This window comes from Empidonax traillii, unplaced genomic scaffold (genome assembly GCF_003031625.1).
Source record: "Empidonax traillii isolate 1590-97213 ecotype Southwest subspecies unplaced genomic scaffold, ASM303162v1 scaffold69:size3087049, whole genome shotgun sequence".
Taxonomy (NCBI): Eukaryota; Metazoa; Chordata; class Aves; order Passeriformes; family Tyrannidae; genus Empidonax; species Empidonax traillii.
The window spans coordinates 753,858-780,714 of NW_020955262.1; the positions used below are offsets into that span (position 1 = coordinate 753,858).

Consider the following 26,857-nt stretch of genomic DNA (forward strand, 5'->3'; position numbering starts at 1 on the left):
GCAGCCACAGTCGCTTCTATATAACCTGTCCCCATCCATTGACTTGCCAAGTCTCCGTGAATAACGGACTATGATTTCTTTATAAACGCATTTAATAATGAATCACCAAGCAAGCGTGTTTCATTTTAAGCTGTTACAAGAGGACGATATCAAACTCGCTTGCAATACGAAACCCGAAATTGCTGAAGGCTCCAGAGAGCCGAGGTTGGTTGCTTTTGCTTTCAGGCTGGCCAGCAGACCGCAGTGGATCCAGTTGCTGGGGCTGTAGTGCTCTCCGAAGTTGCAGAGGGGTAACTGCTGAGGCTCTCTCTGCACACAGACACGTGAGTAAGAAACCTGGCCTTTCGGCATCACCTTGTATGTTGTCTCCGTGACTTAGTAAAACCATTTATGCTGGAGCAGTAAGAGTTGGCAACCCATCTTAAGTGTTTTACCGTGACTTTAAATGAGTCAAGGACGTTTTAAGTCCAGGGAAGGCCGCTGACGGATTTTCTTCGTCAAAAGACTGCAGCATTTCCCGTTAGCTTTATCTCTTGGAAATAGCATGAAGAGCGCTACACAGCAGCTATTTAATTGACTGTCGTTTTATAGAAGTTCTATTTCCTTTGGCAAGTCCAACACGTTTAGGAAGAGAACCCATGCCAGAAAGTCTGTTTCCAGCCAGCTTTCATTAAAAAGTAGGAAGAAAAAAGAAAAAAAAACACACACACACACACACAAAAACACCACACCAAAGGAACAGCAAGATTATAGGACCAAGGAACCAAGATGGATTTTGTGTTCAAGGTAGTTCAGCTTTTCAGCACTGTGTTTAAAACTTCAGGAATTATGTTTTGTACTGGTATAGAGAAGTGACAGAAGATGCGGGACTCAGTGCAAGAGTGGACGGTTTTCATGAAGCAACAGGATTTGGTACTCCAGCTAATGAGAAATAGCAGTTTGTATTATGTACGTCCAAGGAAGAGGCCTCCCGTGGGAGCAAACGGTAGGAGTTGAGTTGCTTGCTGTGGAGATAAGATCAAGGCCACAATAACCCACCGGCCAAGGTCTGTTACTCCTCCAGCGTGTGCCCGAATCTTCACCTGGGTGCCACATCAAGTGTGGTATATACGGGTGTACCCACGGTGCATTTAACTTACAGATCACACTTGAAAATGGTGGAAAGAGTGGGTGAAAACATGTGACAGACAGCTCGAATATGCACAGCTTGGTTCTGGGTCCGGTCTCAGCTTTTTCTTTTCAAAGTTTGTGTTCCAGTCCAAGTGACTGCAGAGACTCGATTTTTTTATGAAATTCCCTTTGGTACTTCTCTAAGGAGGCTTGTCAGAAGGCAAGGCTTTAGGGAAATATAGTTTTATATATAAATATAGCTTTAGGGACCTATTTACAGGCCACAGAGAGAGACTGAGATCATTTTGTCCTCTCTCCTGCTCCCGGTGCTGGGCTGTACCCTGAGATGAGCTATTTTCGAAGCAAAGGTATGCAGAGCATTTTTGTAGTTACACAGAAAATACAGGGGTTTAAGAACAAAAGATTGTTCTGGACAGTTAAACTGGAATGAGTTGGAAGGATACTTTAGGAAGTGGTTTCTTGGACACTAATTAGGACCATTTGCTTGGGGTTGCCATTATTTTCCTTTAAGACTGGAGGGCACAATAGATCAAATGATTTATATATCATTAACAATTCTTGTTAACCATAAGCAGGGTTGGGCTTTTCCATACTGATTACCGAGCAATGCAATAAGGACTTGTTTTATTTCTTCTGCAGTGTCCACATGAGCAAGCTAACGTGAAAGACCAGTCCAAAAAGAAGCGCTTCAACTCTTTTCTTTTTTTTTTTTTTTTTTTTTTTTTTTTTTTTTTTTTTTTTTTTTTTTTTTTTTTTTTTTTTTTTTTTTTTTTTTTTTTTTTTTTTTTTTTTTTTTTTTAATGTGTGAGTATTAATGTCCTACATTCTGCAAGAGCGGCTGCGAAACCAAAGCCCATCATCTCTTTGTGGCTGCCACTGCTGGAATACTGGCGTTTGCTGTACCTGATCCTGGCTCACAGTGAATGCATTTTAATTGTCATAAAACACAAACTGAACCATATGTGAACGTGTGTTTTAGACGGCGCATCACTGATCTCCTTTTCCCTTCCTTTTGGGCTACAAGTAATGGGTTACAATCCCACAATACGACTATTTTCAATTTAAAAGAAAGTAAGAAAGGGAGCACATACGATCAGTAAATCAATCCCACGGGTGTATCTAACATTACTGTTGGAAAGTAACGTGACGACCAAGAGTCATCGATGCCCATGAGTGAGTTTCGGCTGTTGGGAGGGCGGGAGGGGTAGGGCGGGACGGCGCTGTGTGCTGTGGTGTGTGTTGCTGTGCTGTGTGCTGTGCTGAGCTCTGTGTGTGAGCACCGTTGAGCCCGCCTGGCGCTCCTCACCGGCAGAGGCGGATGCCCGGGGCGGCAGAGCGCTCCCGGCGCGTACCTGGAAAATCCGCCCTTTGGGATAAGCCCATCCCCTTCGACTGCTCCGGGGGATGCTCCGACGTCTGTGCACAGCGAGCTTGGCCATGCCTGAGCACCAGAGCGGCACCCGGCCCCGGAGCCCTCCCGAGGGGAGGCCTAGGAAGCCGCCTCCGGGTCTCCGGCCCTCCTCAGCCCCCGGAGATGATCCTGCCGCCTTGAGGCAGGGCCGAGGCGGCTCCCTGACACACTTGCTACCGGATTAAATCCCCGGCAATGAGATGGGGGATGGTAGGAAGAAAGGCTCCACAGAGTGGCTTGGGTTCCTGAATAATTTAAATTCTTTGTATTTGATTGAACATCGGTCTGTTTGGTGTCCAAGTTTGTAAAAGCCTTTGAAAGACAAAAGAATTCTGTTTGCAAACATAATATGAAGTGTAACGCACACCACAGATATTCATGAGCACCCAGGAGGTACTGAGCACTCCTGTACACTCGAGGCCCTTGCCAAGAGCTACCGCATCTTTGTTTCATTAACACCAAGCCCTCCTTTATTTCCTGCTAAAGTCACCGACATCCGGACAGCTGTATTTATTGTCTCTCACGACTTCTCCCACAGATCTTCATTAAGGTTGAATGGCACTCACATACCATGTCCTATCATAGTGTGGACGAGCTCCCAGAAAATCCTAAACGAATCCCCAACCCAACCAGTGTCCCCGAGATGAAGCCGATCTGCTCTCGCCGTGGAGCGCTCTGCCACTGGGAGGACTCGCAGGCGGTAGTGACCTTCGGGACATCTCGATGCCTCGCAGCAGCTCCGTCATGGACATTGGCTGGGAGGGTTTTGGGTTTCTCGGAGGGGCTGTAGTAAAGGGAAAGGCTTTTTTGGTGGTTATTTGTTTTGGGGGGGGGGTTGAATTTTTGGGGTGTTTTTTTTTGTTGGTTTTTTTGTGGGTGGGTTTTTTTGGTTGTTTTTTGTTGGTGTTTTTTGTGGTTTTTTTTTTTTTTTTAAGTGCTTTCAAATGAAAAGCCAGTTTCATTTAGACGGGAAACTATTGTCAGTTTCCTGGTGTCCCATTTTGATCTTTCCTCAGCTTGGGTTGAACGAGATGTCTCGAAACCTATTCCAAAAAGATGCTTGTACAGGCTTCCAGATGCTAAGATTTAGATCATTTGAACGTCAGCGCAGCCTTCTGGTAACAAAAAACATCCAAATGGATTTCATTTGTGTGTTAACATCCGTCAGATGGGAGAGTAGCACAGTTTAGAGCTAAAGTCTGTTTTCATCGTTTTAGCAAGTGGGTCCACATGAACATCTCGTCTGGCAAGTCAATAGGTTGAAGCTACACTGAACAGACTGATTCCAAATATCTGAAATGACTCGGAATAGCTCTGCTAGCAAATACACATTTAATGTATGAGGCTATTACTGCTGTTTATATAGCTCCGCGTGTCCATGCAAATAAATGGAGAGAGGGGTCATTGCGGGGAAAGACAGCTCTAAACGGACCTAGGGAATTGTGTGCCCCAAAGCAGCGGCCAGGACCCAGTCCCTCGCCAAGGTACCGCCCATGGGTCCTGGTTCCGAGCGCAGGAACCCAGCATCGGTCACTGTCGCTGACCGCTCCCGGCCCCCGCCGGGATCCTCTCCCGGCTGTCGTGCTGGGTGTGGGATTTGTAACGCACGGGCCGGTGCTGCTGCCGCAGCAGCAGTAATGAAATAAAGCATAACATTAGTTAGGCGTGACGCAGCAGGTGGCTTATTATAAGCCTTGCATATTCCTCTGCCTCCTGCTCCCATTAGAGCACCGGTAATTGGGGAAAAAAATATTTTAGGCGATTTAGAGAGTAAGCGGAGGAACGAAGAGCCCGCGGCCGCGGCGTCCAGCGGAGCCAGAGCCGGAGCGGGGCCGGGGCTGGGCTTCTCCCTCAAAGTCGCATCAACAGCACCGTGGTGATTATGATACTAATAATTCTTATTGTTGTACCTTGGCGCAGATGCCGGCTGCTCTCTCGAGGAGGTTAAGGAGACAGCACGTCCCATGAAGGTCCCTCTCTCCCTGCGTGCTCAGCCGCTTCCCGGCACGCACACACCGACGGGTTCAGCTACCCCTGCACTAGGGCTGGTCCCACTTTTGCCTTAAACTTCCCGGTCACCAGCGGATTTAATGAAAACCTTACTTTAAAAGTTCTCGCCATACAGAACATGGAAGCAAGACGGGTTTGCATGGCCCCGGAGCCGGCACGGCAAACGCTGCGTGATGAGAGCTCATGGTTCCTGCCCTAAATCCACTACTACTGCAGACACAGACTCAGCTTTTAGGTTCTCCACCAGAAGTACCCGCACAAACACAGACACACACGCACACACACACACCCGCCCGACACCTCTCTGGCCGGTTTCTCCAGATGAGCTGCTGCTGTCGGGTGGGATGTGCCCTTTGCTGCCCGCCCGCATCCATAGGGACCGCAGGCACGACGCTGCCACTCCCGCCGAGCTCCCCGAGCTCCCCGCGCTCCCCACCCAGTCCTGCCCAAGGGAGGGCGGGCAAGGGGCCTTCCCGCGGCGGCCGGGAGGGAGCCCGGGACGGGAAGAGCGGCTGCCCGTGCCACCGCGCTGTCACCCAGGCGCTGCCGAGCTGCTGCCCCGCCGGCAGAGCCGAGGCACACGGGGACGGCGACCTGCCACCCTGCCCCGGGCGCACGGCCGGACCCCCCCCCAGCCGGTGCGCACCCCGGCGGGCAGCCGAGCCCGCCCTGCCTCCTCCGCACGCCAGCGGGGCTCCGCTGACAAACTCCGAGGAAGATCATTAGCATCCCTTGCTTTCCTTTTTTTTTTTTTTTTTTTTTTTTTTTCCAGTAGATTACCAAGCTGGCCACGTAGACCTGAGGGTCACATGGCTCAGGGGAGAAGGGCTGAAACTGTCGCAGGAGTTAAGAGAAACGGGCAAACAAAGCCGAAGCGAGAAGTCATCTCGTGTGGCTGCTGCAGAAACAGCTCCCCCGGCCACAGGGTCCTCGCAGTGAGCCCCTTCCTGCGAAAGCCCCTCCGCCAGGGCCGGCGGGAGGTGCGGCCGCAGCCCCTCCGCAGCCCGGCCGGGAGCCGGCTCCTGCCTCCCCGCCGGCTCCCCGCTTCCCCCGAGTAGGGAGAGTACGAGAAATGACTCTCGACCCTATATTTTTCTATTGTTTTGAGCCGGTGGATCAATTGTCATCAGTACTGTCACCTAAGAAGCAATGATTCCGATTCATCTTGGCATCTGATTTTATTCTAATGGGTTAAATTGGGTTCACTTTTACAATTATCCCAGGTTTGACTGTGTAGTATTGCATGACAACTCACAGTTTCATCGGGTTTGGCAAAGCGAGGTTGCTCCATGAATCCGTATATCATATCACATCAGATCAGGCTGAAGTTTGCTGTTTAGCGACTCCATTTGAGAGGCTTTTTATGAAAGTGGGAAGGGTTGATGCAGTCCATGGCTAGTTCAGTGCGATTTGAAAAAAAAAAAAAATGTGGAGAGATGGCAACAACCCGGGGTTTGCTGCTCAGCTGTGAATAAGCACAGAACGAAAAAAACGACGTGATGGGGAAACGCTCAGCTCGCTACAATATTTTTAACAGCCTCTCAGTCCTCGCCTTTTTTTAATTTCCTAATATGTTCTTTGCTTTATTACTTTTATTTACAACCAGCTCCCCATTAACACCTCACCTGATTACTGAGGAGCTGAGACAGCTAATCAAGAAAATCCAGCAAACCAGCCAAAATTGAGAGGTGGGATTTATTTTTTTGCTTTCATTCAATATTCTTTGTATTTATTTATTTATTTTGTTTTGGAAAATATTTCGAAACAAACAGAAAATAAAAGGCAGATATCAGTGTATGCTGGCGGGAGGTCAGAGGTTAGAAATTCACGTCAATTCCATATCAGAGGCGGGGGGGGGGGGAAGACAGAGGGAGAGAAGGGAGAAAAAAAATCTTTCCACCAAGCAGCTTGTTTATTTTAATTAACATAGGGATTCTCTGCTAGGAACAAGGAACAACCTCCATCTACTGGCTAGATCATTGCGTCTCTTCTCCATCCAAAACCCATCCCTCATCACTCATTAAGGAGGGTATAATTTTGGAAGAAGCTTCTGAGGTTTCAAGGTAAGCTCCTGCATGAGTCTTTGCTAGCAACGCAGCTATTTGGACCTCATGGATGTAATTTGCGGGGTGTTTCTTTGGCGTGGTGTTGTTTGTTTGTTTGAGGTTTTTTAACAACACAGAATGGTAGTTTTCCCAGGTGTATTCGCAAATAACATTTCATGCATCTATGTTTTAATCTAGAAAAATAGCAGTCTGGGAAGGCTGAACCGTTCAGCTCAATTAAAAAAGCAAAAAAAAAAAAAGCAAAAAAAAGAGCCCGTGTTCTTTGCTGTTCTTTTTTTTTTTTTTTTTTTTTTTTTTTTTTTTTTTTTTTTTTTTTTTTTTTTTTTTTTTTTTTTTTTTTTTTTTTTTTTTTTGTTTAAATGGAATGGCTCCTTTCACCTGTCTGTGAGGGAGTTCTTTTCAAAAGCAGCAAAATATGATGGTTTCCAACGGCTTAGTTACAACCGGAGTACAAATACGATTACGGTTAATATCAGACAACTAAGAAGCTGACAGTGCTGAGGTCCTGGGCGGTGAACAGTTTCATGTTAGACAATAATCTGCCTCTGCTGCTTTCTTCTGGCTGTGTGATCACTTGTTTGTGGTCAGTCACAGCGCTTGACCATAGAGATATGTGTTTGGGATTACCATGCAAAGCACCTAATTGTTTATTATTTAAATATCATCTCCTTAAGGAAATTAATAAGTGGCTTAATTGACATGTTTTCAGATTACCGGGAGGTACAAGCACATTGGAGCTTTGGGGTTTTTTAATCCGATGCCGTTTATGGTTAAAGATACCCTGCGCTTGAGTCCCTCGCACCGCCGGCCCCCGCACAGCCTGGCTGGGGAGGAGAGGGGCTGGTGCCCGAATCTGGCTGCGATGCACCGGCTTTTAACATGTGTCTAGCACATCCGAAAGTTGGTCCACGGTACACTCGAGAGGACTCGAGGGAGGAGAAAGACGGTGGTGGCAAAATATGTTGTATCTGACTCCGAAGTGGATTTTTAAATAATGTCGGGCTGGGAAAAAAAAAAAAAAATCCAAAACCCCACAAGACCAATCCCCCCCAAAAAGCAACCTATTTAAATACTGAAAACGACATTAGCTACATTTGATATCGCCGCCGAGAGATGTAACTCTATTCAGATTTTCCTTCTTTGTGTCTAGATTGCTTGTAGTACCCGCGGACTTCACAAAGAGATGAGGTTGTTCATTAGTAGCACTGTACTGCACCATAAGCTCGTAGAGCAGAAAATAGCGTTAGGATTTAAAAATAGATCTGGCTTTAACCACCCGACTCGCAGGCAACAGGATCGTAATCCTGTTGCTGTTTTTACTACACGCTTTAAATTTCTGGAAATGATTAAACTGGAAGTGTCTTGAAAAGTTCAGGTGCTGACGGAGAGGGTGTGAAGCCCTGGTGCCCTACGGGGCGGGAGTCGGCTGGCCCGGGCAGTGCCCTACGCATGCAGCCGGGACACGCCACGGCCTCAAATAGGGCAGGCGAAATCCAAACCATTTCTGCTTAAAGAACACCCCCTTCTCCCCACCCCCAACCCCCGCCTGAACACCCTCCCCTTTCTCCTAATTATTGTTGGTCAATTATTAATTTGCATGTAGACCTTGCCCTAAATCCTCCGAACTAAACACAAGATCGTTCACGCTGTGATAGGCTTTAGACGGTAGCCCGTGGCCAGGGAGAACGCGGGCTCCGTGGCAGAGCGGATCGCAGTGACCGCACGCTGCAATCTGCCCAGGGCACACGCTAATTGAGAAGGTGGAAACGGCTCCAGGCAGCGCACGGGGAGCTGCGGGCAGGGGCTGCGGGCAGGGGCTGCAGCGGGGCGCGGCGCGGCGCGATGTCCGGGGGAGCTCTCCAGCCCTGCGTGGGCAGGCAAACGCTGGACTTGTGGAAATCCCCACAGTGATGTATTCCACCCCCACCCGCCCCCCCTCATTAGCTTGGGGAGCCCGGGTAGAGCCTTACAAAAAGGAAAAAACTGAGAGCGCCTGTCATGTTACTAAAATATTCTGAATATTGCACATCAGATATCCTTCCCCAAATGCTGCAGAGAAAGGAGATAAAAGCGCCCTGCAATGAGGAACTGCTAATGCCTATGGATTCATGAGGGACAGGCTCGTAGATTTGGATTTTAGATTCCCTGTCGTGTTCTTTTTGAGCTTTTCTCTCCCCTCCCCAAGCAAACCAGCAAAACTGTGCGGAGCCCCTCGTGCTATAATGGCAACCTCTCGCTACCAGCCTGCCTCAGAGCAGCGGAGCATCAGTTCGCAGCGAGGAATGAGATCTCAGGAACATTGAAATAGATTTACCTTGATCTCCTACAGGCCTTTTGGAAACGGAGAAGTCACGTTTGATGCTAGCAACAAACTTTTTGTGTCCCTTTAGGTAAGAAGTGGTCTACTAGCATTAGGATGTTAATCAGAAAACGCCTTGGAAACCCCTGGCCTCCTTTACTGTAGCAGCAGTAGCTAGTAGCATATCCTTAACCGTACCTGATGGAGCAGAAAGAAAGGACCCTCTAATTAATTAAGTGTGCCCAACCGGAGGAGGCTCAGTCATTTCTGAGTTTTGTTATGAGTCTGCCCAATTACTCCTAACGGCGCCGTCGAGATAAGGTAGAGACGGGAATTTAACAAACAATATTTTCGATGTCTCTGCCTTGGACCAATACTTTGACACCGCACCTGCAGAACATTTCAGTGAACCCGAGAGAGCAAAAGCGAGACGAGAGGGGAGAGGGGAGCGGTGCCCGCACTCGGAGCACCAGAGGCGGGAGCACAGCCCACTCGGGGGGCTCAGTGTCCCCACTTTAGCCCTCGGAGGGAACTGGGCTCGGCGGTCGCCCAGGGTCTTCCCCCAGCCCCCTCCTTTCCCCGCTCCCGGCGGACGCGATGAGTTTGGCGGTGCTCAGCCCGGCAGGCTCACGGTCACAGCGGGACGGCGGCGGCGGTGCCTCCGGGAGGGTCTGCGGGGGCCGCCCGGGTGGGCGGGGGTCAGCGGGGGTCTCGGCCCGGCACACGCCGGGGTGTCTTTGGCAACCCGGACGCCACGGGAAAGGCAGAACATTTCCAGGAGAGCAGATGCAACACGAAACGGAGACAGGGTGAGTTACCCCGACAACATAGCTGGAGAGGAATACAGGAAAATCTAGTGCGAAGGGGAAAAAAGCCGAAACAACCCCTGAACGTGCCTGTAGAGAGGAAAGACTATATTCCAACGATTAGAAATAAACTCGTCTCTGAGTGAGATTTTTTGACTTCTGTCGGCAGCAATCGCTGCAATCCCCGCAATCCCCCAAGCCAGGCGGTACCTGCCTGGCGCACAGGGGTTCCTCCCCCGCCCGCAGCTCGGCCGCCCCTCTCTCCCCCCTCTCCGAGCCGCTCCACAAAGGCCGCGGGCCCCACAGCCGCTCCCCGGCGGGGCTGGGAGCGAGGGGAAGCACCTTCGCCCGTCTCCTGGAGCAGCCGGGGCGTCGCGGAGGGGCGACGGAAAGGAGGGGGTGGAGAAGGGTTTGGGTATCCCGAGCGAACAGCTCCCGTATCCCGGATGGAATCACCTTGTTTATTTTTTCCTGGTGTCTTATTGTGTTAATTGACTTGTTTTCTCCAAGGAAAACCTATCCCTCCCCCCTTATTACCCACATACAGATTTTTTTTTTTTTTCCAGACCGGGAGTGCTCTGCAGGAGACTATGGCTTGTGGAGGGATCTGCCCTTTTTAAGGGAGATTCCCTTAGCCCTTTGAGTCTCGTTGGTTTTATAGCTATTACTCTCTTATTAAAACACACACATATATACAACACATTGATTTCCATCCAAAAGGGCTAATTACATTACTTACAGTAAATAGCAGCCCTGCTGTCCAGGGTCTAGTGTGCCAACAGAGAGAAAAAATCCCGGCTTATTTCACTTGATTGACTTCATCTTTGTGTGAAATTGTGTTTTATGAGCTGTATTCTGGCACTCGGAGGAATGTAGCAACATTCAATCTGCAAATAACATTAATTTTAGCTACTTAGGGGGAAAGAGAAGGGAGGAAACTGGCTGCCTGAATCTTGGGTTACATGGAAGAGGTGACTCGAGGAGCCCCTGAGGATGTCTCTGGGATGCTTTGGAAAGGAAGTGGGGGCTGGGGTACTTCTTTCACTAGTCGCACTCGGGTTTGGTGTGGAGTGTCCCCCAGGGAGCAGGGAGCTCAGGACTGCCGCCAGGAAGATCCTTCAGTAGGGATCGAGGTGTCAGGAAACAGCCGGCAGCTGTTTCAGGGAAAGGCAAGGAAGACTGGTGCGAAAAGTAAGTAGGGAAACGGGAAAAGGAGGGGAAGGGGAACAGACAGGGAGATTAGACAGGAAGGAATGCATCCATCGCTCAGTTCCCTACACGCAGTGATCGCTCGCAGTGCGCGGCCGGGGAGGGGGATAGGGGAGAGGGTCCCGCCAAGGCATCCCCTGGCCTGGCGGGGCTGTCCCCGCAGGCTGCCCGCGGAGGGCCCGCTGCCTGCTGCGGGTGCGGGCGGATGCTCCGCGGGAAGCGCCCCGGTAAGCTCTCCATCTACCCGGAACCCTCCTGCTTCCGAAGCTCCCTCCCGCCCCAGCACTCCTCCGCGGCCCCCCGGGTCCGGAGAGCAGTCTGGCCGCTCCATCCCGCCTCGGCTGCCCCGCCACGGCGCTTCTCTTCCTTCTCCCCTTCCCGCGGCGACGGCAGGAGCGGCGGTGCCGGCCCGGGCGGCCGCGGAGCGGAGGTTCCCGCGGCGCTGCCTCGGGGGGAGCGGAGCCCCGGGGAGGGGAGCGGGGCCCCCGGGCCAACCTGCCCCTCTCAGGGCGCCGTCGCCGCCAACTCCTGGGACTCCGTGTTTGGGGGAGGTAATAAACCCCACCCCACCCACAGCCCCGACCGTAATGTTTGTCACTGCTTGCCCATCACTAGGGGTTGAGAGGAGTATGACAGGTCTTTGTTGTCTGAATAAAAATCAGCGGCAGCTCAAGGGAGAGAACTCCTCCTACTAAATTATCAAAAATGGGCTGGCTTTAGTCTCTTAACAAATTGGACAGAGCTCCGGAAAGCAGCAGTCCCAAATCCAACCTACAGGCACTGGGAACTTTAAAGCAACCAGGGACTGCTGAAAATAGCACTTCTTTTTGCTTTCTTTGTATTCAAAACTATATCCTTTCCCGACCGATTCTACTGCCCCAGGTCCAAGTCTCTCCAGTCAGGAGCCCCAGCTCTCCAGAACAGTAACAGATCCTTTAGCTCGCTTTATTATTTTATTTTTAGAACTAATTATTATTACATTTTCTCCCCCTTGTTTGTTTTCTGCACATCTTCAGGAAGCCCTCGGTGCTTGTGCAAAGAGAAGCTCCTATTGCAACCTCCCTCCCTGCGCTGTGCGCCACGGTGTAAACATTTTGGATGATCTAAAGACTCTGGGGTCTGTATATGGAAATAGTGGGGTGCAGAGCAGAAGAAAATACTTGTCCTTTCCGTCCCCCAGCCATGCTTTTCCACGGGATCTCCGGAGGCCACATCCAAGGAATCATGGAGGAGATGGAGAGGCGATCCAAGACCGAGTCCCGCCTGGCCAAAGGGGGACAGATGAACGGCCGAGAAACGGTAAGAAATAAGCTGGCACTCTTTGCAAGGGAATCCCTGCAAGCATGGACCGGCACCGGGACAGACCGCGGCTCTGGGGAAGAGAAAGGCGCCGCTTCCCCCTGACCCTGCCCTGCCACCCCTTGCTTGTCGAAACCCTTCCAAGGCTCCCTGTAAACCCACCCGTAACGCTGGGTGCTGTGCTGGCCAGGCTCGGTTATTACCTTTGACTAGCCACTGTTGTTGCGTGTGCTCTCTGGAGCAACGGGGAAACTATTTTAAATCGTACCAGGGACGGGTCTGCAGCCCTTGCGGTGGAGCAGCCTTTTGCCCCTGTTCGGCCGGCTGCGGCCGCTCTGACCCTCCGAGCACGGCTGCAGCTGGAGCTCCCGAGGCTGTGCTTTGCTTTTTTTCTGCACTCCTGGCACCTCCTAAATTAAACCACAGACCGCTACTGCTTACTTTTTGTAACTGTTTTTGATCTGAAATGTGTGATTGGTAGACAGAGGCACCGCTCTCTCTGAATGTTACGCCGGCCGACTACTTTGCTTAGAAGTAACATCTGATTCCTTAGTCAAAAGAATCAAAGTCTTCAGATATGTACTAAGGGATGGCGGAGAAATCGAGTGTCACGCTGGGCTTTGTGCAAAGCGAGATCTCCCTTCCTCCAACTTGTAGGGCTTCCGCCGATCGCGCACAAGGCTCTGCACACAAAGTAACGGCCTGAAAAATTGCTTTAAGGCTTTGGGCCATAGGGTCCTTTCCCCCTCCTCTTAAATAAACTCACACTTTGTTATATGAGGATTTGCAATGTAAATTTAACTCGCCTTTTCAATTACTGAAAAAAAAAAAAAGGGGAGGGGGCGAGGAACACGAGGAACTTCATATTGGAAAAATGAATATGGAGTTCCCACTTTAAACAGTTGCAACTTTAGAACAAGATGTTTGGTTTTGTTTTTTTTTTCCCTGTTACGTTATCAGCAAATGCTGCCCCAAGTTTCATGGCAGAGCTTTTGTCTCCGCCGTCCCTCCATCTCCCTTTGTCCCGAGCGACACTCCTCGTGGGGAGCAGATCAATGGGAACTTGCAGAAGTTTACTGACAAAAAGATGCTAGTTTGAGCTGAAACCAGCCTGTGCCACCTTTCTGCCCATGTCGCTGGCCGTGCTGGTGAGCGTTCACGGTCACTGCTCTTTACACCATCCACCTGTCTTCTTTTTTTTACTCCTGTTTTAAATGGCCTGACTTTCTTTAGAGATGCGGTTTCAGCTCGTTTCAATACGGGTAAAGATTTAGAGTAGAATGAGTGCAAGCCTGAACCCTCTGCCATAAACTTTCGGAACAGGAAAACGGTATTTTCCTGCTTTAAAATGCTGTTCCTGTGAAGTGCTGTAAGATTAAAATGCTAAAGTAAAAGGGAAGTCGCAGAGTTTAACTCCAGTACTTCAGAAAAGGATGAGCTCTTCTTTTCTTACTGTGGCCTAATCAGTTGCCTTCACGTACTGATATGACATTAGATCGTTAGAAGAGGTTTACTGGTATAAACAAGAAAGCTGAATCGCGGTAAACACTTTACTAGCGGGGATGGTCCCGGCTCCTCCTTAAACTTCCCGCCGGGAGCAGAGAGCAGTGTCTTTGTACGAGCCCCGGGCCCTGCGCAGGACCCGTCACCAGCCCAGCCTGCCTGCCTGTCTTTCTCTCCCTGTCTCATCCCTTGTGGTGTGGTTGTTTTGCAGAACATGCCCCCCATGAGCCCCGAGAAGCCTGCTTTGTGTGCTGGTTGTGGAGGGAAGATCTCAGACAGATATTACCTGCTGGCTGTTGACAAACAATGGCACCTCAGGTGTCTTAAGTGCTGTGAATGTAAACTGGCTTTGGAGTCAGAACTCACCTGCTTTGCCAAGGACGGCAGTATTTACTGCAAGGAGGATTACTACAGGTACAGCAATAAGTCCCTATGGGTTCAAAAGTACATCCCCTCAAAAGACATTATGAACCGAAACGCTCTTTTCTCCACATGGGCTTTCAAAGGTAGCTTTTCGCAGTCAGCGATTCCTTAATCCTGTAAACGCGTCCCCTCCGTAAAGTCTCGCACTTTTAAAAACTGGACGGACCATCAGGGGACGCGCTGACTGAGCATGTGTGGCGGTACACAAACAGGCGAAGGCTCTCCCGCTGCCCAGTGGTTTCCCTCCCTAAATACCAGCGTAAGACTCAACAAAAATTTCCCTCTGCCCGCAGCTTGCCGGCTTTCCCGCTGTCCGGGGACCCGCCGCCCCCGCTCAGCCCCACGGAGGGCGCCCGGGCCCCGGGAGCAGGCATTGCTGATCCTGATCCACGCCTTACAGCTGTCCCGGGGTTCAGCTCCCCGCGGCACTTCTGATCTTGACAGGAATGCCAGGAGAGTGATGTCCCCCTCGCCGTCCTGCCCGCTTCCCTGCGCACGGGCAGCGGGAAGGGCTTTCGCCCAAATCCCGAGACAGCAGGTCAGCTCGGCCGCAAGGGCGAGTCGCTTACCCTAGGACCCAAGCACCGGCTCTAGAGGGTGTCCCGACACCCGGAGGGCCAGGGGCCACAGCCGGTGACACGGGCCATCCTGGGGCCAGGGTCGGGGCCAGGCTCCCTCCCAAGGCCGGGAGAGAAGGCGAGCGGCACGGGGGCAAGCTCTGTCTTTGCCGTTCTCGTTGATGCCCACTTTTCCTTTTCCTTCAGAAGGTTCTCCGTGCAGAGATGTGCCCGCTGCCACCTTGGGATCTCAGCCTCTGAAATGGTCATGAGAGCCAGGGAGTCGGTTTATCACCTGAGCTGCTTCACCTGCACCACCTGCAACAAAACTCTGACCACGGGCGATCACTTTGGCATGAAGGACAACCTGGTTTACTGCAGGGCCCACTTCGAGTCCCTTTTGCAAGGAGAATATCCCCCTCAGCTGAGCTACACCGAGCTGGCTGCCAAGAGCGGAGGGCTGGCCCTGCCTTACTTTAACGGCACTGGCACGGTCCAGAAGGGGAGGCCCAGGAAAAGAAAGAGCCCTGCCTTGGGAGTGGACATCGTCAGCTACAACTCAGGTGGGAAACACACGCCGAGCCTGCCTCCCGCTCCCCTGAACAGAGTGTTCTCGGGCTTCCTCTCAGCTAGGCAGTGCGTGAGTAACTCAGCCAGGCCAAATCTTGCTTAACCATTGGAAAATCAAACAAACAGCCCTCTGAGGGTTGGAGCGTTTGCAGGAAAGCTAACAGCAGCCCTCCTCAAAGGCTGTCTTTGCCTATTAATGTCAAACACCCAAACTTAGCCACTTCCCAGGGTAAAGACAGAAAAAAAAAAAAAAAAGGGAAATAGAAAAAACCCCAACCCCAAAATCACATAGCTCTTTCTCTATAGGAATCTTAGAGGTAGTGTTACCGTTATTTATATTTGATTAGCTAAAAGCATTTCACCATTTAAACCTCAAATTAGAAGTAACCAAATGAATCAGAAAAAAAATAGAATGAAAGTTATAGTATATGGCTCCTACAATGCCAATGTAGTATGCTCATAACTCGATTTAGATATTCAATTTATAGTGATTAATTCTTCAGGCTGAATAATTCTGTTTTATTGGCACATAAATGATTAAACTGTACAAGAGGTCAACGAATACATGTTGTTCCATGTAACTAAACCCTAAAAAATGTAATTAAGGAGAACCGTTTCTATCATCTCAGCAGTAGGAAAGAAAAAAAGTGTTACCCTGTATTAAATGTCTTTCCTAAGTCCAGTTACTTAAGTACCCAAACCGTGTGTAAACAGATAGTGCAAATGGCCAGAGGCAAAGGAGTTTCAGGTCAAGCAGTTGAGGCAGAGTTTCATTAGATGGAAGACGAAAGCAGTAAGGGTAAATATGAACTAGCAAACTCTTAACTCCAGAATTATTTTAGTGAAACGTAAGCTCCCGATGGACGTTAACGAGGAGAGAAAGCTGTGAGAAGCAGGAGAGGTGCAAGGTGCTTCACCACGAAGCAGGCGGCCGTCCCGGCCGGGGAAGGGTGCCGGGGGCTCCTGCCCCAGGGCTGCGAACCGCTGGCCCCACCGGGAACCGGACAGGGGTCAGGGCCTCCCCTTCCGACAGTCGCGGCCGACAGCAGCGCACCGCTGTCGGCCCGGAGCTCTCTCCCTTCCACCAAGTTCAACCCGCTGCCAATGAGATCCATAAGGAATCCTCCACCGCCCCCCCGGCCCTCACCATCCCTCCCCCGGCACCTCCTCTGGGGCCGCTGGTGAAATGGGCTTTAGCTGGGAACCAGGGAGCTGTGCAAGGCGATTTCATATCCTCTGATGCGTAGGCCTTGGAGCCAGGGTAATCACTGCGCTAATTGTTCCTTGTTAATTGAAGATGACATTGGAATCCCTGGCTACGGAGCAGCTTCCAATCAATCCTGAAAGCTGCTAAAGAAAAAGGAACCTGTAGCGCAGCCAGGATTCATTCAGCCCCGGCTTCGAATGGTGGATTTTCCGTGCGTCCGCGCTCCGCTCTGTGCTATCCCTGGTCCACACACTATCACCCGAATCCCCAGATTCCTAAACGGAAATATTACTAGGGACAATTTAGCGTTAGAATTAGGATCAGAAATTAGGGAAGGATGAAGAGTTGTGGGTAGGACAAACCTCTTAAACTTCAGTTCAGGACTCAAGAGAGACATTATTTGCGTAGGCAGACATAGTTTTTGTGTGCTAGTCTTAAAACTCCCCTTCTTTACAATAACGGGTCATATAAGATGTACCACTGACTCCAAACGAAATTAAAAAGCACTGCCCGTTATGAAAAGACATCACACTGCATTGAGATCTCACAGAATCCTCCAGGCAACAGAGAGAGAGAATAAAAAACTCCAACAACAAATCAGCAAACGCTCAAATCTGATGCTTTGGACTCAGGCTAGACGGTTGAGAAATCTGTTCTGTTAGGGCTGTGATTTTTTTTTTTTTTTAAGTATTATCTAGCAATGTCCAGGGTTGACACATGGAGTCGAGAAAGTACATTTTTCAGCCAAACCGTGTATCCGGTGCAAACGACTCCAGCCCAATGACCCACTGCCTCCATATCCAGGGGGAGCAAAACGAATCTGTAACAGTTACGAAATGAGTTGCAGTCGATGAAACCTCTTCTTGAGAGAAAAAAAAAAAATCTCCAGCTAATTGGCAGCCACTTCCCTACACACACTTTTCGTTCCCTTCCCTGTGACTCAGTAACTGCTCTTGCACGTAATTATTTACAAAGGGCAAGCAGCGCACAGAAAACTAAATGTCGGGTGCACGATTAGCGCTTCCAAGGGAGGAGCGGGACCCCGCAGCCCATGGGGCAGCCCGGGCGGGCCGTGTCCCGGCCGTGGAGCTGCCCCTGTTCCCCCGGGACGGGAGGGTCGAGGGGCCCCGGGAGCGGCCCTGCCCCGGGCTCGGCTCTGGCTGAAGTGCCCCCGTGCCGGGACATCGCGCTCCGAGCCGGCAGCTCCGAGCCGGCAGCCAGAGCTTCCTCCTGGCACTCCGTGTTGCGTGGGCACCACGGCTTTAACTTCCCCGGCAAGCCAAGGCGGTGCCCTCCCGAAACAGAGACCCCCGCGGGTGCCCGCGCCCCTGTGCCAAACCATCATGGGAAACGAACCCGACCTTTCAAAACCAAGCTCCGGCGAAGCTGGAACAGCTTTACCCAGCTGAGCATAAGAGGGTGTGCATTCACAGGCCATCCCGCAGGCCCTGGCTCGGATTTCTGTCCACATTATGTTTCAGGGGAGCTGAGCCCAGGCCCAGAATGGAAAATCCGACCCTGCTGCCGGGTCTACAACAATTTTTCTATTCTGCATTTTGTTTGGTAGTTTAATTTCTGTTTCCCAGCTCCTCGGTCGTAAAGTGAAGACACAACAATAAATAACTCAAAATGTTATGCTGTAAAAGTCATTCATACCTGCGAGCTGTCTGGAATTACTGTGAAAAATGGAAGAAACTATTCAAAAGTACTTAAAACGTTCAAAGCCTTCTCTATATTAACTCTTATATGTGGGAAACTGTGTTGACTTACAGCTCACAGGACATAGAAATGAGATGGTGAAGAAGATTTCCCCATGAAAATATTTTACACAGCTGTTGCTCAAAGAGCTGTTTACTTTATTTCATTATATGTGTGAGTGTGAAAAACTATGAAGAGTTCACTTGAAAAATTCTTGGCAGTAAGGAGCAAACTGTTCTAGCTCTTTTGAAAGCAAAATTAAACAACTCTCCAATCCCACTGCAAAGACATGAGCAATAATGTCTTGCCTGATTTTTCTACCCCTTAGTTTTCCAGGAGATAGTGTAAAACTCTGCTCTATGACATGGCCAAACCACATAACACTCTTTCACCCTTGTAAAACAGAGAGTGAGCTGTAATCATTGTGCAGGACTGTCTAAGGATGCTTGGAGCTCTATTTTAATTTTGTCTTGAAGATAAAAGCTAAAATAAAGTAGATCACAACCAAAAAAAAAAAAAAAAGGAGTACAGAAGCAAAGGCAGCAAGCAGGACAGAGGAAGTTTGTGTTGCTACTGTAAAACCAGGGAAAACAACACAAACAAGCAGCTTGCAACTCTGAAGTAAAATCTGAGGACTGAATTCTGGTACTCTGATTTATGTCAGCTCATAAATTACAGCCCACGCAGTTTGACTGAAGGCAGTGTGATTGCTTGTGAAAACAAGTAGTAAATACAATCCAAATCTGGCCTGATATTGTTTTTAAGGCAACTTTCAACTCCTGATATTTTCAGAAGTGTCAGCTTACTTTGTTTGAAAGTGCAGATATACTTCTCACCAAGACTAGAAGCAAAGCTAGCTATAATTAAATATTCACCTGACTTTCTGTCAAAGTGTTGTCTTACCAGCATCTGTTCATGTTGACTTGTCTTATAATTCAAAAGAGAAAACATCTTCAAGAAACTTTTTATTTTCTCCTGGTTTCAGGTTGCTTTGTCTCTGTTTTCAGCACTACCAACATCAGTCTCTTGGTATTGTATGCTTTGTCTCTTTCTCTCTCTCTCTCTCTCTCTCCCTTTAAATTAGGAGTGGGGATCTGATAAACCTTGTAAATAATCCAGTAACTTTTGGAAAGCAGTTCAAAAGTCCAAATGAGCAACTAATGAAACTTGGTTTAATTTACAGACATTCTGAAACAGTTTTAATTAGATCTACTTTAATTAATATTCCCTGCTATGATGACACCAATAATTTTCATCTGTGAGACTGAGCTATCTTTATAAAATAAGAACCTAGAAATTGCCAACCCTTCTCTTTATGCTGAAAAGAAAAATATAAATATATTTCTTACTTCTTTTTTGCCAATACTGTAATTTCTTTCCCCAATATGAAGTAATGATGCCACTGTTCCCAAAGAGCTGCAGCTCTTGTACACAATTCACACCCATAGAAGTGTAATCTGGAACAAACTTATCTTAGACACTTTGAAAATCCTGAATCAGGGAAATCAGGGAAGCTCTTTTCAAGTTTTGAGCCCGTAACTGGTTGCTTGTAGAAGTGTCCTAAATCAGGATCAACTAAGAGCTACTGCTGGTTGGGAGTGGGATTAAGGGACTGAATCAAGCCTTGATACAACTGCTTTCTAGACATGTTTTATAGATTAAGCTCTTTGAGCAGCTCATAGTAACTCCCAGGCAGAGTCCAAAAGCATTTATTTTATCAGCAAAACCACTACAGATTTTACCCTTTCTTGATGAACTGTCATAAGAAACTTTCCTGCTGTACATCTCCTTTTATGGGTGCTTGTGATTTGGGGAAAAGCTCAGGAACATTCAAAACACTGGCTTGACCTTTATTCTTCTCTCAAGTGAAGAGTGTTTCAATGAGTGAGATTTCAAAATCTGAATGAGATTTCATTTGAATGCCCAAAGCCAAACCATCACCACAGGAAAAAGAATAAATGCTAAAGGAGAGAAAACTATCTAAATCTGCCCTTAGTAGGTACAGGCCTGGGGGACATAGCATGTTTTAAGAACAGGAAATTATAATATTCTGGATCTTTTTGGGTCTAATTAAATTATCATGTCTGGATGTATCCTCGTACCATCTTAGCCCTTTCTTTCTTCCTTTCTTGTTTGTTTGCTTCCTTCTAAACTGTAAGCGACTCAAGATTTTTTTGCCTTGGTATCCTACGTGATGCATGGCCACTAACTCCTTGTTCCGCCTTGTTTATTGAACAGGTTGTAATGAGAATGAGGCAGATCACCTGGACAGAGACCAGCAGCCTTATCCCCCGTCCCAGAAGACAAAGCGCATGCGCACCTCCTTCAAACACCACCAGCTTCGTACCATGAAGTCCTACTTTGCCATCAACCACAACCCAGATGCCAAGGACCTCAAGCAGCTTGCCCAGAAAACAGGCCTGACCAAGAGAGTTCTGCAGGTAAGAAGCCACATCACAGGCTTGACAGCATTTCCCCCTACCCCTGATAGTCAATAGCATTTCCCTTATGTGTAATAACAGCAGTATACATAGAAATACTTTTGCTAGGTGTGTCCCTAGTGGGTGTGCAGAGGGGTTTGGTATTACGTGGCAGGAGTGCCGAGTGTCTGCCTCACTGCCCCAAGGCAGCTGAATATGAAGGCGTGATTTACGATTAGTGGCAACCTCAACATGAGGAAACTGTCTTCAGAGTCTACCAACCCAGCAGATATCCTGGGATTGGTGTTCTCTCCGTGGTGATCTCACTAAGGGTAGAGGTAGCAAATATACTAATTTTATGCACACCGGGTGAAGCCTTTGGGCTCCCCAGAAGTAGATAATGTGGCCCCTCACTAAGAGATCCCCCACTAGCTTTGACCAACATGATCCTCCAGGACCAGCTGGCTCCCTGTCTCAATGCTTGTCAGGCATCTATTATCATTAAGGACCTACAGAGTCAAAAGTCACTTCCCTATGAAGGACAGCCTAGCAAATTATGTTAAAACCCTGCTATATGGTGTGTGCTAGCTCAGGGAAGTTAAAGTGAGGTGTGTATTATATTCAGAGTGCTAAAGGAGGGCAGAGATTGAGGTAGGAGAATCTATTAGCAGCAATTCCTTGTCTGTGTTACATGTCACCTAAAACATTTTCAGTGAACCTTATAGAACAGAAAGATTATGTGACCCATATCAACAATCTGTATGATAGAGATGGTATAATTACCCCTCCATCCTCCTCAGCCTTTTCAAATAATCAAGGCAAACTTTCAGCCTTGGCAAAAATCTGCTCATTCACCCTTTGCCTCAACCTTTATCATGACCAAAGCTACCCAACCCAAGGAACACTAAGTGGCCATCAAGAAAGTTGCTTTCATTTGGGGATTGAATGAGTAGATTTTTCTTAGGGCTGCTCTGAAAGGGCTGCACACTGGGCTGTGATGTTCCAGTGAGCACCTGTAGCACTGGGCCTGTGAGAGAGACAGTACCACCAGTAGCAAGAATGGCTGTAGAATGACTTAGGTGATGTGCCACACACAAAAAAACAAACATCAAAAAAATGACTTGAAAGCAAGAACAAAGACAAGAAAAAAATGAGCAAAACAAAACAAGCATCGGTAAAGAAATCAATTGGGATTGGTTTGCAGGTTTGGTTTCAAAACGCAAGAGCCAAATTCAGAAGGAACCTTTTGCGGCAGGAGAATGGGGGTGTCGATAAAGCTGATGGCACCTCACTACCGGCACCGCCCTCAGCAGACAGCGGCGCACTCACTCCACCCGGCACTGCGACCACTTTAACAGACCTGACCAATCCCACTATCACTGTAGTGACATCAGTGACCTCTAACTTGGACAGCCACGAATCCGGGAGCCCCTCACAAACTACCTTAACGAACCTTTTCTAACATTTCAGTTTTTTTTTTTTTTTTTAATTCTTACTCTTCATTATTATTATTATTATAATTATTATAATTATTATTATTATTTTCAAGCCTTTTTTTTAAAAAAAAAAAAAACAAAACAAAACCAACCAACCAACAAACCCACAAAATATTTGGGAAAATAAACAGCTTGATGTGTAGCATCTGCAGCCACTTGGCAAATGAGTTTGAAGTAATATGTTGCTATGATAAATGAACATTTATTGTTGTTAAATTGTACTCAAATTTTATAAATTCATCAAATGACTGGAAAGAAGGTTATGAATCATTCTTATAAGTGCCTCTTAAAATTGTATGTTACTTATTTCCAGAACCTTGAAAAAATTGATTGTTACCACAAAAAGAAACAAAAAAAGTTTCTTTCCCTCCTCCATAACCAGATAAAAACCAGCACCAAAAGAATGCTGCTTCAGGATTGTATGTTCACTCACAGCATTTAAGAACCCTAAATTTAATTTCATTTTTATAATGCATCTAAAAGTTTTGTTTATTTTTTTAAACGTTGAATAATAAATACCAAATTAATGAAACGAACCATTGCAACAGTCAGACTGGAAGTCCCAATGCTCCTTTCTAAGGCATAAGTCACAAGCCTGATCCTCCCTGAGCACTGGGGATCTCACTGGGATAGCTAAACGCTCCTCTGCCAGTTCTTCACCCAGCTGGGACGTCCTTGGCCACCACTGAAAGCCATGCCTGGATGGAGGGCTTGGAGAGAGAGAGACCCAGTGATGAGAGTGCATGTGGGTGAGGATGGCAGGATCAGGCCGCTGGTCTCCAAATTTGTGTCCTGCACATTAAGAAGACAAGATCTGGGAAAAAAGCCCTGCAGAATGAGCTCACTCCTATAAGAATATTATTAAATTAATAATATCAGAATAACAACGCAGGTGAGGAGTCTGCTGATCTGAAATATTGCATAGGGAACAGTTTTAATTTTTGTCTGTCAAGTAGCTCTGATTTGGAAATAAATAAAAAAAATTAAAAATTGCAGTTTGTTACATGGCTTTGATGCCACACCATCAAAGCACACAGGAGGCTGCCCAGCTACTTTAGTGAGCACAGAAATAAATTCCAGGAAGGTGTATGCACATGTATTATTAAAATGAATTTTTGATAAATCCTACTTTTTTTTTTTTTTCAGGGAAAATGGAAATAAGCAAAATATAATTTATTAAGATGTTTAAGGAAAATTATTTCAGTACAATTTACTCATTACTGTTTCGAATTTACTTTAGATGTTTCCTGAGATTGTATCAGACACTTTGTTTAACACAGGAACTTAAAACTCTTTAGTTCATTAATATCTCTAACATATACTTTAACTTTTTAAACTTTGTAGAAAAGAAAAAACTCTTAGCAAAAATTGTACAAAACCAGGAATTGGCAGTGAATAACTCCAAAGCCGATAAACTCAGAAGCCTTGTGGATGCTGATCTGAATACATTTCTTAGTTTACAGTAGTGATCTTTCTTTTTTAGTTTTATTTAAGCGAAAAGTCTGAATGGTCTGGGCAGTGGTGAATGTTCATTTGTATCCTTTTATTGTAGTTGAACACCAATTAGATTGTGGAGAGTCTCAGAAACAAAACCGAACAAAAACCAGTCAAGATCTATGTCTTGCTTTTAGTGGATTGTTAAGAATAACTTTGCACATATACCCCACTTTTTACACACCATCAAATCTCTTTTTGGTGGTCAAAGTGGCTATTTAATATATTTTAAAGGTGTCCTTTTTGGCTGTATAAATGTGTGGTTACATATTGACAGTTCACTGCCCACATTAAAGTGCATTATTGTAATTTTTGCTCAGGGTTTTTAGAAAATTAGCACAGAAAAGTAGCTTATTTTTAAAAAAAGATGACGGAAGAGATGTTAACACTGTAATAGAAGAAAGGTGTGTTTGCCATTATATATTTAGCAAGTATGGTTATCATCTTCTACGGATATTGAATCTTGACTTTTCCTATTTCTATTACCTTATGGGCATTTACCACTAACCAGACCAAACGACCTTGGTAAGGCTGAGATCTTTATTAATACACTTTTACAGGTAAAAATATTGATACTTATAAATTTTGTTCTTTGACAGAACAATATATGGTACTAGAGATCTACTTTATTAAGTAGACTAATTAAAACTCAGTTCTACTATGTGCCTTATGATATACCTTGGGAGTAAGTTTGTGAAAAATCAGGATATATGTGTTGTTTGTTAAATTAACTGTTTTAAGCCCTTTTGACACCTCACTAGTTTTGTACTGTTTTACCTCTTATTTCTGAAACTCTTTTTATGGTGTATCCTGTTAGAGGGGACAAACATGTCATAGAAAGCAGTTGTGCACTCTTTCAGATATAGTTGATAAATCCAATAATCTTATATATTGAGCTTCGTGTTTATAGTACAGTAAGTGGTCTAGCAAAATTGTCCATGTTTCTTTGTTTATTGATAAATGCATTGTATAGAAACTATTTCCCCTAAATATTTATGGACCAAACAATTGTGATATATCCTATTAAATTTGTGTGAATAAACCATTTTGAATCTAAGGAGTTTTATTTCCCATCAATTTTTTGTTGTTGATTTTTTTTTCTTTTTTTTTCTTTTCTTTTCTTTTTTTTTTTTTTTTTTTTTTTTTTTTTTTTTTTTTTTTTTTTTTTTTTTTTTTTTTTTTTTTTTTTTTTTTTTAAATTTAAAGTCTATGTGTACCACTGTGTCTCTTAACTTTTACGGTACCTCTGAACAATTGGTATTAAACACAGAAACACGGCCTTTTAAATTTTTTAAAATATGGTTCCTTCTTAGGTTTTCAATTTCTTCATATTCGATGTATGTGCTACCGCCGGTGCAATTTAGATTTTAGCCTTTTAAGCTCCTTTTTTGAACATGCAAAGTAATGCCCCAATGATTTGATATTGAAACCCTGTCTTAGACTTCTAAAAGAGCCAGAAAACTAGCAGCTAAAGTAATTGCATGACAAATATAACCTAATTAGTATGATGAAATGAATCCAGATTTAATGCTAGGTATATTGAACACAAAATAGAATTGCAGACCCCGAAAAGCCAGGTTGCTCTGTAGTTTAATAAATTGTCACTATGATTTCTTTCAGGGAGAACAAATCATGGGGCATTACAGCCAAACATCCCGACGTTTGAAAATTCCCTAAAGTATTAAAAGAAGGGGAAAAGTTTGATCGGAAATCCACTGCAGTGAAGACAAAGACAATATTAGGTTATGATAATCATACATTTAAAAATCTATTGAGCCAAAAAATAAAAATAAAAGACTCGATGTCATTTCCTGAATGTTAACAAAACATATGTTATTTTATGGTGTCTAATTAACAGAACCGAAGGCTTCAGCAAATTGTGTGGTATCAAAAACAAATTTAGAGAAACTATGTATAAAACCAGAGCAACCTGGCAGCAATCTACCCAGCCCATATTCGACGAAACCTTTTCTTAAAAAAAAAAATAAATAAAAAAATCACATTTGTCAAGCACAAGTACTTGTAAAATAAAATCTGAGTGCATTCATTCCACTTGCTTGCTAATGTGTACTAGTCATATCTGTTAAATGGATTTTTGTAAATTCAAAGAGAACTTTTCACTCATCCAAGATCATAGGAATCAAAACCCAGTAACTTTAGTACTATTGTTTCCAAATTAATTTTTTTTAAATGAGACAAATCTGCATGCACTTTTCCATCTGTCACATATAGTGTACATTTCTGTATAATGAATTTCTCTTTGATGTTTCTTGTATGATAGCTTTCATTAATAAACATTTTATTTGATGCAAACATAGTTAACTTTATGTAAACACATAGTTAATTGTTCCAACTAATTTAAACTTTTCTTTTGAAAAGAAGCAGTACAGTGCAGTTCTAATATGCTATATATATCTAAAATCAAAAACAATGAGGTAGCAATACTATTGCGCAGTGTAAAAGTATTTCCTTTGGTGTTAACTTTTTAGTTTTTTTAACTTCCTGTATAAAACTGACATGTTTTAAAAAATAAATTCCCATCAGCATCAACAATAAAACAATCCCCAGATTCTTCATCGGTACAAGAAAACACGAGCAGTACAGTATGTAAAATCCTCAGTGACTTCTAGAGTACAAGGATGTAATTTGTGGATCCCTGAGCTGTTTACATGGTCACTATGCAATGAGCAAGTATGCTACAGGAAGCTGGTCTTAAGATTCCCAGTCCAAATCACAGATGATTTTTACAAGCCAACCAGCAAGTGTAACAATAACCACGTCTTAGTAATGAGGTTTTGTAACTGTTAAGCAACTATTTGCAGAAAGATTTTTTAAAAATATATTCCTATTTAGCTGTATAGCCAAAGCATATGTTAAACAAATTAACATATAAAAGATTTGCCAGAAAATCTTTCATTAAGATGACATTTTTATTATATACTAATGAACCCTATGTAAACAATGTAACTTTTATGAATGATGGACATTAAATATTTCACTTACGTGTATCCTCAGCATTTTGCATGTTTTCTTAAGCTTTTCCAGTTTCAGAATTCTAAAAAGAAAACCATACAATTATTAACAACATAAGACAAAGTTATGTGCAGATTACTGCAGCGATCTCTGGAAGCCGGTAACTGAGAGTGTTCTAATGGCAATAAAAAGGTATCATTTATTGGTGGTAATTATGGGAAGTATTGTTTAAACAACAGTTTTATAGTATGTTGTAAAGTTCTATTGAAAAGGTTAGCATAGTGA

At 45.8% G+C, this 26,857-nt stretch overlaps 1 protein-coding gene and 1 long non-coding RNA gene across 11 annotated transcripts; both read left to right on the forward strand.

The window, feature by feature from the left end:
* The first annotated feature begins 264 nt into the window (after window positions 1-264).
* On the forward strand, window positions 265-1,830 carry LOC114055837. Its single transcript, XR_003570841.1, has 3 exons — window positions 265-323; window positions 1,391-1,478; window positions 1,771-1,830. It is a non-coding gene; the product is annotated as an uncharacterized LOC114055837 (long non-coding RNA).
* A 3,553-nt stretch (window positions 1,831-5,383) lies between these two features.
* Window positions 5,384-26,607, forward strand: LHX9 (LIM homeobox 9). Of its 10 annotated transcripts, none has more exons than XM_027880397.1 (7): window positions 5,384-6,240; window positions 6,483-6,615; window positions 12,113-12,231; window positions 13,946-14,148; window positions 14,922-15,277; window positions 20,428-20,630; window positions 21,814-22,179. In XM_027880397.1, exons 3-7 carry the CDS (start codon window positions 12,115-12,117, stop codon window positions 22,069-22,071), a joined length of 1,137 nt encoding a protein of 378 aa, XP_027736198.1. In that variant the 5' UTR covers window positions 5,384-6,240; window positions 6,483-6,615; window positions 12,113-12,114; the 3' UTR covers window positions 22,072-22,179. The 10 variants fall into 10 exon arrangements, with proteins under 10 accessions (XP_027736198.1, XP_027736192.1, XP_027736193.1 ...); XM_027880391.1 differs by having other exon boundaries at window positions 11,949-12,231; window positions 21,814-22,071; XM_027880392.1 differs by lacking the exon at window positions 5,384-6,240 and having other exon boundaries at window positions 6,469-6,615; window positions 11,949-12,231; window positions 21,814-22,071.
* The last annotated feature ends 250 nt before the right edge of the window (window positions 26,608-26,857 follow it).

Coding starts and splice junctions, on each gene's coding strand:
- LHX9 (XM_027880391.1), top strand. CDS start 12,058: ATGGAAATAGTGGGGTGCAGAGCAGAAGAAAATACTTGTCCTTTCCGT. Junction 14,149..14,921: donor TGCAAGGAGGATTACTACAG/GTACAGCAATAA, acceptor CTTTTCCTTCAG/AAGGTTCTCCGTGCAGAGAT. Junction 15,278..20,427: donor CATCGTCAGCTACAACTCAG/GTGGGAAACACA, acceptor TTTATTGAACAG/GTTGTAATGAGAATGAGGCA.